Here is a 14,071-nt window from a genome sequence, read left to right as displayed (position 1 = left end):
TTTTGTGTTCATTTTCTGTTTTGTTGTTTTCTTTTATTTTTTGCAAGCAGTTTTTTTTCTCTGAAGACTGATGCACACCTTCAGTTTCTTGTGGGTAGGTGCCTAAGAGCTAACTATCCATAGGCTAGAGAAGAGAGCCCTCCACCACACATTGCATTTGTCATGTCATTTGTATTCAACTTAAACGTTCATCAACCAAAGAGTACTCCACACTTTTAAACTTTAAGCCAATCACAAGGGGGCTTCCCAACACTTAACAATGGACACTAAACAATATTTTATTGACAGAAACTTCATCAGTTCAAATGAGAATGTACCAATAATTGTGTTTCCTTTATAATGTTTAATTGTTTCTGTTTTGTGTTTTAAAGTGTGTTTCATCCATTTTTATTGGGTGATATTTCGTTCAGGGCTCCTACTTCCTCGACTTCCAGAAGAAGAAGAAGAAGAAGAAGTGATGACACAACAGTGAAAAATCTGAAGTCAGGAATTCGAGCTGTGTCACTAATCTGCTGGACTGAAAGTCAAGAGTCAGAGAGTCCCCTCCTGGCCTTAATCTTACACTAATGTTACATAAACTCACCTCAGATTGAGGCTGATTACAACATGATCTGCACTCACAGCACGATCCTGCCCATCTCTGTCCTGCCATCTCAGTGTCCGGTGAGCAGAGTTAAAACCAGCCAGTCAATGGCTAATCCGCTCTTAAGAGACTTACACTGCAGCAGCCTGAGGATCACCGCTCCAATGGAAACCTACTTTTCTCTGATTCTGCTATTATCTCATCATGTCCTCACTAAACTAACACATAATCCATTATGTAGCCGTTCTGGAGCTTTCCACCACATTACATGAACTTAAGTAGAACTTGGAGATGTTCTCATTTCTCATTTAGGAGCACTTAAAAATACCTTTTGTCCACGCCTGCTTACACGGGACATTCAGAGTTCATTCTTGACCTCGGAAGCAGCATTTAAAAAGATAATCTCACCTTATGCGATAACTTTCAGGAGCTTTCATGCTTATTACATGGTCTCTATCAGGAGATTGAGTTTGACACTGATGATTTTTGCTGCTTTTAAGGATTTTTTTTTGTCCAAAATTAAATTCTAGATTGAAAGTTTGTCCTTGTCTTTAAAACAACAGTAGTCAAAATAGTCTGACACAAGGTCTCTTTGGCAGCTGTTCTGGAGCTTCTGGTCAAACCGCCTTGTATCAAACTTATTCTCTATTTTCATTACTAAAGGGCAGCTCCAGCTGCTGATAACGAACACTACAAACAAACAAATGATGAAAAGCTCCAAAACAGCTACTAAATGTATCTAGTAGGGGAAATGTTATTGTGTTAATATCAGATCGTGGACATGGGTTATTTTAAGTATGTTTTAGAGGTCTCTAAGGGGTTCAAATTAATGGAAACTTGGAAGTCTAAACTTCCATCACTAAAGGGCACAAAAGCACCGGAACAACTGCTCAATGTACCTCATGGTGGAACAGTGTAGCATCAGCTATAAGAGCTTTTTTAAATTCCTGCAGAACCTTCCTGCCTTCCACCTTCCTTAATATGAAAGAAATCTGTTGGATCGTTACTTACCTAAAGCTTAAAGGACCATTACTGTATGTAAGATGTCTACTGAATTGAATCATAAAATGACCTCACTCTATCATCAGACATTAAGGAAACATGCCATGATAAAGTTCTGGCTTCTGTGACAACAGTGCAGCAATCAGTATGTCCTCTTTCTACATTTGATTCCAGTTCAGAATGGTTTGTTTCTGTTTTGACCAGAGCAGGTAGACAGTTTTAATGCACCCCCACACTGCCGTTTTCAACGGCCCTTGGTTTGCCAGGCAAACAGCAAACAGGTGTTGCAGCGATGAAAGCGAGCAAGCTTACTAGTTCAGATAGAACTGATTCTACCTGACCTACAAAGCCTCGCTATTTTTTAAATAAGCTCCACCACCATAAATGTGGTCAAACTAGGATAAATATTGGAGATGCTTTTTGAAAAATTGAGAAAAGGCAACTGTAGAAAGCAGAAAGGTTTCAAGACCAATGCAGGGCCGGCTAAACACTGAAGATTCAGTGTCCGCGATTTGGCAACCTGCAAAACTGTGACTTACAAATACTTGATTGACAGTTTTGTAATAAAACTCTTTTAAAATCGTGTTTGTGAAATCCGTCCCTAATATTAAGTTCTCTGACAGCCCTATAAGACAAACATGTTTATCATTGCGTAATAGGAGTGTCCTGTTTCATAACAGTATGAAGTATGCAATACAGGATTCCAGCAGAATACATTAAGACCAGCTGCTCTGCGCTGTAACAGACTGAGCTCACACATTAGTGCCTTAATGGCATATTGAGTTCAACTGTTAAGCCACATAAATGTAACGAACTGGATCTGTCTCAACTCTGAGACCTTTGAAGAGGGTTGCAAAAGAAACGAGCAAAAAGAGTGAATTTTTATTCAGATTTTCTTCTACCTGTTCAGAGTTTTTGTCCAGTTTAGTTCAATCACTTTACGTTTCAATACGTGTTACGACTTTGAACAAAGCCAAGTGCTTTGAGCTTTAAACAGCTTCAAGTCTGCAGCACTGAAACACAAACTAAATAAGAAATCAAACGGTGAGTCAATGATTTGTCAACTGTATTTATTTTCAGAAACAAGCATACAAACACCTGAAAACTCTTCTTTTTTTTTTACCATGTCACTCACAAGCTCACTTTCATTCTCACACACAAAACTTAAACAGTTTAAGGGCAGCATCTCTACTTGTCCTTCTCTTTCTGCTCCTTCTCTTTCTTGTCTTTCTCGGCTTTGGCCTCCTCTGCTTCGTGCTTCTTGATCAGCTCCTCGACCTCCTTCTGCTTCAGCACTTTTATGCAGGTCTTGCCGTTCTCGCGGGTCAGAGTTGCGATCTCCACTGAAACACATAAAGACAGTCAGACACTTAGGGATCGGCTGCTGCTGCATTTACTGCTTCATTTGAAACTGGTAAAAACTTTTCAAAGGCTTTTAATGTTTCATTTCTATATATGGCAGAAGAGGAATTTGGTATGAAGTGATGACGGCTGCTTGAAAATGTTTTAACAGAGGATTTACTGCTGATCACCTGACAGACATCATACAGGTTGACCGGGTATGAAAGATCACTGTGTCTGTAGACCTACCAAAACATACAGACAAACACACACTGAAAACAAACGTCAGCCTTTATATCTCTGGTATGTGCTGTTATTGTTTATACTTGTGCTCATGTTTCCATGAATAACAGGATGTACTCAGTGCTTCGGGTTGGACATGAATCCATCACGAATCCAGTTACTCAGACTTTACTACACAGCCTGTTATCGATGATAACTGATTAAAGGTCACGTATTATGCAAAATGCACTTTAACATGTTTTTCTAACACTTACATGTGTCCCTAGTCTGTCTACAAATCCCCCAATTATTAGAAAAGTCCATCCTCTCCGTCTTTTGCCTGCTCCACTTCAGAAAATGTGTGCTCAAACAGGCCATTTGGAGATTTTCCCTTTGTGACATCACAAAGGGCAGTAGTCCCTACCCCAGAGGGGTGATGCTCCCACAGCTAGGTGTTTGTTCAGCCCTGACTCTGCCATTTCACCATAAATAATAAGGCATGGAGCAAGAAAGCCCAAGAACCTTCTAGAGGGGCGTGGTCAAACACAGCTCATTTGCATTTTAAAGCTACGGACCCAGAAACAGCCTGTTCTGAGCAGAGCTGAACTAGAGGGGTTTATAGACATGATCAATTACAGGATCAGAGTGGATTTTTAGAGAGAGACTTCACAGACATGTTTAGGGGAGCTCTGAGACTTATTTAATCTGGTTGAAAAAGAAGATTATATGTGACCTTTATGACAACATCCAATACAGGTGTTATGTGTTTGCAGTAGTTTAATCAATGCCTCTCAGTTGATTGGTTATGTTTTATTGATACTTAAACCGCACTTGGCACCTTCTTTGATGCATTAACGCTTGTTTGGCACCCTAGGAGCAGCACAACAGGCTTTAAGCACATCAATTATGCATTATCAATTCCTAAATATTTAATGGTGAACTTGTTTGTTAACAGCTGCCTATTCCCATGTCCAGCAGGTAAAGAGCAATATTACCGTCTCTGCAGAGTCAGGATCATGTCCACATGATGAATATAGGACCAATATGTTCTCTCCTTTGAGCTTAGCTTTTTGGCTCCACCATGTTAAGCAGCTAGTCCCTATCTTTGACCTATTGGTGCTGAGCAGACAGTGACGCATGGATTTAAATCTGTTTAGTTAGTTCTTGCAGTTTAGCTGCCTCGTGCGCCTCCAAACTGTGCTGTAAGAGCCGTAAGATGGAACCAATCGGTAGAGTTGAAAGCTGTTGAACTGAAAGAATGAGTTGAGAAATGTTAAATTGCTTTTTTTTTAGAGGCGAGGGAACCTTGAGGGTCTGATGTTTCTCTATGAGCCAGCTGTTTTTTCATTTCACATAGAAGGAATTCTAATACATTTTGTAGAGGTGCTTGGGATGGTTAGTTATTTGTCTAAATGTACGATGTCTGTATATAAAAATATATTGTGTGATCATCGATGAAAAGTTTTAGAATGTTCAGTATCTGACTGAAATCGACACCTTTCTCTGCAGAGAGCTTGCTGACGTCCATGGTTTTGTTGAGAACTTTGACGGCCAGTGCGAGAGCTGTGGAAAGAGACATCTCTCCCTCCTTGAAGTCCTGCTTCAGCATGGAGACGGCGGCCTATCGGGGTGTAAAGAAAAGAAAAAGAGAGACAAAGTTAAAACCACTCTGATTGTGTCCTAAAACACTGTCCTCCTTGTCAGTCCTGCAGAATCTCATCTGTTAGCTTTTGTGAGGATTGCATTTACACCTTGATTTATCCTCGTCTCTTGGGAATCTGAGATGTGCTCCTGAACAGCTCACGATGTGAGAAAGAACATGCTCACTGTTAGGACCAGGTGTGTGTTTCCTCACTATCGACCCAAAAAGTAAAAGTGCATGCACTCAGGGTACTGTGTGGTCTCCTGGACAAAGAGTTCACACGATGCTCTGAAGCTGCTCTGTTACCTACAGTTCTTTGTGTGCAGCCCTCTTGAGACCCACTCAGATTAGAGAGAGCCATCATGATTCAGGATTTACAAGAGTCAGCACTATGTAGGGCACAGCATGTGTGTTTACTGTGAGCCTACGCTTCTTTTTATAACTGCTGTGTTTTAAATGCACCTGCGCCCTCTGGTGTCCGTTTTTGGAATAGCAGGTTTTTAACGCCCTTCACTTTTTTATCAGCACATCTGCACATTGTTTAAGTCCAAATATTAAGATATTTGAATCCCTGTGAGACTCACAGCGCTGTTGTTCCCGATGCAGGTGGCCTTCCAGCCTCCGTAGTTTCCACTGGGGTCGCTCTGGTAGAGCTGGAAGCCGTAGTGTTTATCCCAACCCATGTAGAGCAGAGACACTCCAAAGGGACGCTTTCCTGTGAGAACAGACACACACATACCATGACGTCATAACAGTGATCCAACTGAAGGGTCTCTGTCGTTTCTTGCTTTGATGTTTAACTCTAAAGCTTTTCAAACTTGTGAGGAGTAGTTTTAAAACTCTTGTCCTGATTTGTCATAAAGTTCATACGCTATCAGTCAGTCTTAAGCCCTATTCACACGGGACTAGTATTATCTGGGGACCTCTAGTCATTTGTAATAAATGCAGAGGTCATCTGTGATCTTAATTCCGTGCGAATCTGCCATGTCCATAATTTGGAAAGTAAAAATTCCACCGCAAATGACCTACCATATTTCGGCAAACACAGAGGTTATGTGATAATATCAGTCCTGTGCGAGTCGGTATCTCTGTGATTTGGGGTGGTTTTTTGTTTTTGTTGTGTTCTCCGCACCTTCTTTTCTGCCTTTTTCCCGGTCGAGAATTATGCAGGCTGCGTTGGCAATTCTAAATGAAAGTTTTGATAGAATTTTGGGTGCAAATCCAGGAGGCTCATCTACCTACACAGCATGGAGACCCATTCGCAGAAAGAGCAAGCTCAAATCCATCAGTAGAGAGAAATCTCCAAAGATGATAAGATGCATGGAACATTTTTCTATCTTTTAGGTATAGATTACGCAGAGCCTTGTGTTATACTAGTAGCGTATGTCTGTGAATGGCTCAGTGCCAGAGAGAGAGAGAACGAGGGGAGGCTGTGTTCGGCAGGTGTGTGCGAGATGCACGTTACTGATGACGGGGACCGGAGCAGAATCAGCGCAGACGAAAAACTGTCAGCATCTGAAGTGTATGTACAGTTCGAGATTTTTGTGCGTAATAAACGGCCTGACACCTCAGGTTACAAGCCGGACTCTCCGTGTCTGTTCACATCTTGATGCACCCCAGTTAAAGTGAGGGCTACAACTTCGGCCCTGGAGCAGACCAATAAGTCTCCCCTGTGCGCTCTGACCACGGTCGGAATGGCGCAGCAGGAAAGGTTAACACTTGACATCATATGCGGGGGATAATGTCAGTAAATTCGAGTTAAAACACAGACTTTGCTTATCCCGTGTGAATGCGCCGCACGAAACACAGACGTGGTGGGGTAATTTCTAAATCACATGAGGTCCCCAGGTAATACTAGTCCCGTGTGAATAGGGCTTTAGTTGGCATTGTAGCGCGACCTTATAGAGTAATCTTAGCATTATGGGCCACCCCCTTTTGAGTTAAATCAAAATAAGTTAAAAGTTCTAGAAATCCACGAGTAATTACACAAACACTTAAGACGGAAACACTATAATATAGTTATATTCTTTTTTGGAAAAGTCTTAATAAGATGTGAGTGTTTATTAAGCTTCCTCACTACTGTGACCAGAGGTTATGCTACCTTTACACTTGCCATCTGAATCCTCTAAATTCTGGAAATATGACAGCAGCAGGATAATCTGCACACGGCCCTTAAAGCCTTCCAAGTACATTTCCAATAAAATGCTTATCCGAGTCCAGCCAGAAGTACAGAAACTTGCCGTCCTCAGATAGTTATTGGAAACTTGTGAAACAACACTTTGTGTACACGAGTGCGTTTTTGATTGGTTTTCAACTAATGACAGCAAATGAGTTCTGAGTTGTTGACAAAAGACAAAATAAAAAGTTCAAAGCTGGGCCAAATAGTCCAACTAAAAAAAAAATTAAAAAGGCAAAAGTTAGCCTCTTTATAGATTATTATAGATCGATGATCTTAAAACATGTCTCATCAGGTGGATCAAAGACTTCTCAGAGAGTTGTGTCATGCTTCTTTGTACCTCCAAACTGGGTGTAGGCCTGTTTGATGTCACACAGCGCTGTGACCAGCTGCTCACAGGGGATTGGCTCCTGGTACTGTAGCAGGTACCTGGAACAGCAACACAGATCAACACCTTCATATTTCTATTTCTATTTCGTCTCACTAGAATCATTTGGCTGCAGGACACTTAATGTGTTCCTGAGGGGGGCTCACCTTTGTGCTATGAGCCTCAGCTCATTGGTCAGTACGTTTGCATCTGATGTGATTCCTGCCACACTGCACGCCATGTCCCTGCAAGGAAACAGGAACATTTAGGATAGGATAAAAACTGTCACTGTTGTCTCTGCCCACTCACAATGCATTCTAATTGTTTGTGGCAAAAATCAAAACACACAAAAAAAAAAGTATTTAGATCAAAGTCATGCATGACAAGCTCTGTAACCCTAGGAATGCCTTTACAAGGAAGTACCAGTAGTTACTCACTCATTCAGCTTGTAGATTTTCTCAGAGAAGAACACTTCATCCAGCAGCTTGTGGATGTTCCTCCTCTCAGCGGCCAGCAGCACTCCATCGTTGGCTAGAATTCCCAGACAGGTGCCGGCGTGACCGATGGCTTCCATGGCATACTCCACCTGATACAGACGCCCTGCAAATGAAACAGAGACAGTGCTAAATATCAAGTACGAAGCATTTAAAGGCAATACATTTTAAAGAACCTTGATGTCTAGAACTGGGGTTCCCAAACTTTTCATACCGGACCCCCCAAAAATCTATGCGAGAGAGAGTCAGGGACCCCTCTGTCCCTGGAAGTGGTTAAAGCATTTAACGCTGCCCACAGCAGCACACACTTATAGGCCAAACACTGACATTAGAACAATGCTAAAGCATACAACAGCCCCAAGACAATTATATTACTTCAGTGTGTCTGTGTGCATTTTTATTTACGAAGAGCAAATCAGATACCTGCGCTGTTACAGTCAAATTTTTTTCCTTTCATTTCCGCACAAATCTCACTTGAGGACTATTTCACAATAGGTAAAATATGCAATTTTTTAACCGAACTAAAAAGAGAAAACAAGTGGCAGAAACAGTCACATTATTCAACCTGCTGCCTGACCATAAACATCATTCAGAAATTATTCTTACCTTCAGGTGAGAAGATGGTTGTCCGTGAATCATATCGACGAGACTGAGAGGAAAAAGAAAACCAGAATCAGAAATACTTCATTAATCCCGGAGGGAATTTAGGTCGTTACAGTTGTTATTATAGCTATATATATATCTATATGACTAGAAGATGTAGTAAATGACTTAGACCAGGGGTGGGCAACTGGCGGCCCGGGGGCCACATGCGGCCCTCGTCAACCCTCAATGTGGCCCTCAGGACAATTTTTATATATCAAAACATGACAAAATCTGCCATGAAATCATGAAAACCAGAAATATTTCCATAATAATATTTGATCACTGGCATATGTTGAGTTAAATTTGAGACATAATTAACTGTTATCGTTTTTTATATCCTACAATTTGGCCCCTCTGGCAGTCAGATTTAAATTAATGTGGCCCTCGCTGACTTAGACTGAACAAAAACAAGAGAAAGTACAACATAAACCTGAATCTATTAACTGACCTACACACAGGATTTGTTTTTATCCCACAACAAGTTAACAGCAACAACACAAATCAACACCTTCATCATTGAGATAACTCACCATGTTGGGAAACTGCAGTCAAAGCCTGGCAGAATAAAAACAAACACAACGTTCAGCTGAAAGGCTGTAAAACGACGAAACAGCATCAACCAGGTTTGTTTAATCTTCTCAGGTTGTGAAAGTGAAAGACAGAAAATGTCAAATCCAACAGCTAAGAAGTCAAAGTTACTATGTTTATAAAGTGAAGTTATAATGACTGTTTTAATGACTATTAAAGGACAGTATAACATCAGTGTGTTCATGTTTCTCTGACAACATTTAACTTGATGCTTAAACGAAGATGAATCGACAAAATTTTTACACCCCGCTTGGCTTCACGATTTTACACGTTACGTCACCGTGGTCACTTCCATGTTTATATTTCTCACACAAACGCATTGAATAATAACATCACATTGAACTAAAACGAGGATTTAATCTGTCTTTGTAGAGAATAAAATGCTTACCGCTTCAAGAAAGCTTTCAGTGTGGCGCGTTTCGATGACGTCACAGAAACGCTACATTAGATGTAATTCAGCCGCGCCTCTTTGTTGACGATGGTTTTTTTTGTTAATCAGTGGGCCCACAGTCAGACAGTTACGCAAAAATATCAGTGAAAAATAAATTTAAAAACAGAAGGCTTAAGGGAAAAGATAGGGTTACAGTTATTTAGCTGCCATGTCTTCATCAAAGGATAAACGGATACAGATTTTCATATTTCTTAATTTTGAAAAGCCATCAACAGCAGCAGTCAGTGGCCTTAAAAGAGAAGTTTTTTTTGGAGGCTTTAAGACACCTTTAAATTCAAAGTACCCTTTAAACTCTTTTTTAGAATCACCCACAATGCTGATGACATTTAACCTATGTAATAGACCCAAACCTTTTTTTTTTTTTATAAAGATTTATTTTTGAGCTTTTGCCATTATTGAGAGAGGAAAGTGGGTAGAGTAGGAAATCAAGGAGAGTGGGGAATGACACTCCTGAATGGAGCCACAGGACGGACACAGAATACACATTTAGACATCTTGTACTTTATAGCAAACAAAAAGAGATCACAGTCAATGCTTTTCTGTAACTTTAAACACCAAACTGTGTTATCTTGCAAGAAGCTTTATGGTTTTGAGCACAATTTAAAAGAAAGTCCCAAAACTTCATGCAGGCTTCATCCAGCTACCACAAGTCTCCAGTGTCATTTATGGGACAAAGCTATCAGTTATTTCTCAGGTTGTGTATTTTTGTAATTCACCATTCTTACCACCAGAGGGCCCCCTTACCTTGAATGTGTAGTACTTTCAGGCATATCTGTTTGGTTTATATCTACGTACTCTGTTTATACTACTGACCTGTCACATGAGTCAGTTTCAGTGTAGAAGTCTCCAAAGAGCTGAATTATGTGAAATATGTGAATTATTGCTTAATTAATATTAAGCAGCCCTCTAAATGATCTGGGCTTGTGCTGGTGGAGCTGTGTGCGTCTGCGTGTGTGCGTGCGTGTGTGTGTGCGTGTGTGTGTGTGCGTGTGGGATTGATATACAGTCAAACAAAATATTGTTTCTCTGATGTCAAAAATGTGGAAAGTTTAGCAGCTGGCTCATCCAGAGGTTTGTGAACTAGGTTTAGGTTCAAACCCAGTTGCAACTGAATCATAAGATTTGAAGTTTATATTAAACTGTGATTCAAATTTTAACAAACATAGCGATCCTATCTGCTTAGTTTTCCCAAATGGATATTCATTTCAACAATTTCATGACACCTAGTAAATCTGCTGTTAAAGATCATGTGACATTCCCAGATACTAAATAAACGCTTGAGGTGAGCTTGTTAAAGATGAAAGTTTTGTTGATTTATTCTACAAATTTGAAACTTTATATATTTGAGAAATCATATGATATAAATCTGCCAAAGCATCAGTGTAGAACAAACCTCTGTGTTTCTGGTCTGAGTTTTTTTTTCACATACAAACAGACGAGGATTGCGGCAGCCTGGCAGCTTACCTTGAGATTATCAAAAATAATCACATCCTCACATTGTTCTCTGAGGACTGGCGCGGGAAGTAAAGAGTTGCAGCTGTAACACCTCAATAAACAACCCATAACACTGCGATGTTTATTCAGAGTTGAGGAGTATACTGTGTTTTGATTTGTTTTGTTGGCCGGAGTGTCCCGGATTTGTCTGAAGACAGAGTTTATAGCTGCTTCACCGTATTTATCTTTAAAAGGTTCTGACACAGGTCTCACATTGTTCTCACGTTACACTGCCAGTTTTAACATTGGAGGTGAAAACAAAACATCTATTCTCGAAGTTCTCAGGGGTAATCTCTTAAAGCAAATCCAGGCTACGCACAGGATTACTGCCGAGTGATTGATGTGAACTATTCAATCTCCACTGGCATCTAACTGTTTGATTTCAGTCAAGTGGGTTAAAGTCGTACAATTATTATTTAGTTGCCAGAGCTGGAGCCTTACTACAAAGGGATTTTTATTGGCTTCTATAAAACTTAACGTAGAGAGAAAAGATACAGAGCACCTTGCTATAAATATAGACGGATGTAAAGGCAAGCCATCTTTCACTATAGGGGATGGCATCGATCTACAAATCAAAAAAAGTTTGTGTTTTTACTCAAAGCAGTTTAGACTGCATGGCTAGCTAGCATAACTAAAAAAACACGGCAGGCTACCAGCCTTTTTAGCTAGCTGTCTCGAAGCTAACATGACCTTTACACTGTCCCCATCAGTGCATTTTATTTAATTCAGATACCTACTAACATAGAACTGTATGAACTTTTGTTACAAAAGCTCCAAAATGTATAAGACATCTAGTAACAAAGTGAGCTAGCAAACTTATGAGTTCTCTTTCTGTTCTTGGTTTCAATGAATCATGTTGTCACCAGACACTTAAATAAGAAACTGAAAGAAAGGCTCGCTGTTTATTTTGCAATAGTGGAACAAGGAACGAATCATCGCTGGGACTGAGACAGGTAGAAAACAGTGTGTCATCCCAGGTGAGATTCTGGGAGCTTCACACCTGATGAAGACTGTTTCCATTACCTATGATGTCAGCCATGATGTTTGCCTGACATCATACGTTTAATTAGGAAACTGTGACACAAAGCAAAATTAGCTCTAAATGTCGAAATAATGGGTTATCGAAATAATAATTTCTTGGAAATGAGAAAGGTAACAAACAACGTCTCATCGCAGGTGGGTGTGAGGCAGCTTGAAGCGTTCTCAATCCAGAGGATGAACGTCTTCATTTCCGAATTGATTCATGACCAAACTGCAGTGCGTTTAGGGTTGATGAAACAGTGTGTCATCCCAGGTGAGATTCTGGGAGTTTCACACCTGATGAAGACTGTTTCCATTACCTAAAAAGTGTGAAATATAGTTTGATGAAGTTTTCATTCATGACCTTCCAGAGCATGTACAGTAGTGCTAATCATTCATTCTTGTTTGCAATATCACTTCTTTGTGATAACTGTCTTGGCACTAAGCAGAAGGAATCAGTGACATAGCCTTTTAACTGGCTCGGTGACACTACCAGACAGTGGATGTAATGTTCATCTTTTATTTGCATCAATAGCCCCATCCCTTTTATGATGATATTCCTTAGAGCAAAGCATGAGTGGAGTGGCTGAAAACAATTTACTGAGTATAATCCTTATTGGATAGCAATCTAGCTAAAGGTAACTTCCATTAAGAAACTTTACTATTCAGTGAATGTTATATCATTCATACAATGAAAATCTTTTAGTACCCCTAGGCCTATTTTCCTTTGCTCCAAAAGCATACAGAATGGGCTACCATAAGTGATGAAAGACATCAACAACCATACTGGACAGAAAATAAAAACATAAAACAAAGTCATTTAAAAAACACATTAAAATACATTATTAAAGGGCGCCAAATAGCCTAGCAGTTAAGTTGTGTGTCCCACGTATGGCGGCTATAGTCCTTGTCTCAGTGACAGTGGGTTTGAATCCAAAATTGCTATTTTTTTGTACAGACACAAATTGCTATTGTATCATCTCTCCACGTTGACTGTCTATGCAAAAATGCAGAATGATGATAGCTTGTTTAAAAGAAAAGATTGGACCAAAACCTAGCTTACTGAGCGCCAGCCTTTTGTCCAGCTATCCAGCACTTCTAACATGCTATATGCTAAATGTTCATATAGCATCTTATTCAAGCAAAATATACTTCTTTATACAAATCCAGGAAAGTATCTGTTTGTCTTTTTGTAGTAATGTTTTTCACCTTACTCCAAAAACTTTATGCAATAACTGCACCAATCGTAACATGTTGGTTCTATTTTTAGTTTGATGAGCCACGATGTTTGCCTGACATCATACAGTAAGTATAGGAAACTGTGACATAAAGCAAAATTAGCTCTAAATGTCGAAATAATAATAATTTCTTGGAAATGAGACAGGTAACAAACAGTGTCTCATCGCAGGTGGGTGTGAGGCAGTTTGAAGGTTTCTCAATCCAGAGGTTCATTTCCAAATTAAGGTGTTTAATGTTGTATGACATGTTGATTCATGACCAAACTGCAGTGCGTTTAGGGTTGAATGATTTTAGCGGTGAATGCTGAAATGTATAAACACGCACATGCACCTGATACTCATCTGAACTAGGGGTATATTTTAAGAAATGCAAAAGTTGCTATGAAAAGAGATGATATCATTATCCAGGTTATAACATTAATTCAGACAACTTGAAGGAATGAGATGAGACACGTCTAAAACTCAACAACAAAAGTAGTTACTATAAGTGCCTTTGTAAATATGTATATTGATATAAATCTTGTCTTTATGCTAAGCTAAGCTAACTGGATGCTAGCTGAAGCTTCTTATTGACTGTACTCATGTGTGGTATCAATCTTTTTGGCTTACTCTTGGCAGGAAAGCAAGAAGACGTATGGCCTTAAATCTTAAACAATTCCTTAAAGGGGGATTTTTTTTATAATCTTTTTTTTCCCGAATAAGCTCAGGATGTGACCTTAATTATATCCCTTCCTGATCCAGCCCTTGGACCCCTTACAACATTAGACTGTATATAACACTGTATCTATATCTAACACTATATATACAG

At 39.8% G+C, this 14,071-nt stretch overlaps 1 protein-coding gene across 2 annotated transcripts; it reads right to left on the bottom strand.

The window, feature by feature from the left end:
* Positions 1-2,640: 2,640 nt before the first annotated feature.
* Positions 2,641-9,531, bottom strand: psma4 (proteasome 20S subunit alpha 4). Of its 2 annotated transcripts, none has more exons than XM_020660957.2 (9): positions 9,449-9,531; positions 9,003-9,027; positions 8,434-8,476; positions 7,771-7,933; positions 7,501-7,578; positions 7,307-7,395; positions 5,375-5,505; positions 4,646-4,769; positions 2,641-2,928 (listed from the first exon to the last, which is right to left on the bottom strand). In XM_020660957.2, exons 2-9 carry the CDS (start codon positions 9,003-9,005, stop codon positions 2,774-2,776), a joined length of 786 nt encoding a protein of 261 aa, XP_020516613.1. In that variant the 5' UTR covers positions 9,006-9,027; positions 9,449-9,531; the 3' UTR covers positions 2,641-2,773. The 2 variants fall into 2 exon arrangements, with proteins under 2 accessions (XP_020516613.1, XP_020516618.1); XM_020660962.3 differs by having other exon boundaries at positions 9,003-9,066; positions 9,449-9,486.
* Between the last annotated feature and the right edge of the window lie 4,540 nt (positions 9,532-14,071).

The sequence above is a fragment of the Labrus bergylta genome, chromosome 7, assembly GCF_963930695.1.
Source record: "Labrus bergylta chromosome 7, fLabBer1.1, whole genome shotgun sequence".
Taxonomy (NCBI): Eukaryota; Metazoa; Chordata; class Actinopteri; order Labriformes; family Labridae; genus Labrus; species Labrus bergylta.
The sequence above is the reverse complement of the archived record's forward strand: the minus strand, read 5'-3'. Positions and strand labels throughout refer to the sequence as shown.

Bases quoted from the DNA above. Each gene is read 5' to 3' on its own strand.
- psma4 (XM_020660957.2), bottom strand. The intron at 7,934-8,433 runs GTAAGAATAATT...TTTCATTTGCAG, and splicing joins AACCATCTTCTCACCTGAAG to GGCGTCTGTATCAGGTGGAG. The intron at 4,770-5,374 runs GTGAGTCTCACA...ACACCCCGATAG, and splicing joins GCATCGGGAACAACAGCGCT to GCCGCCGTCTCCATGCTGAA.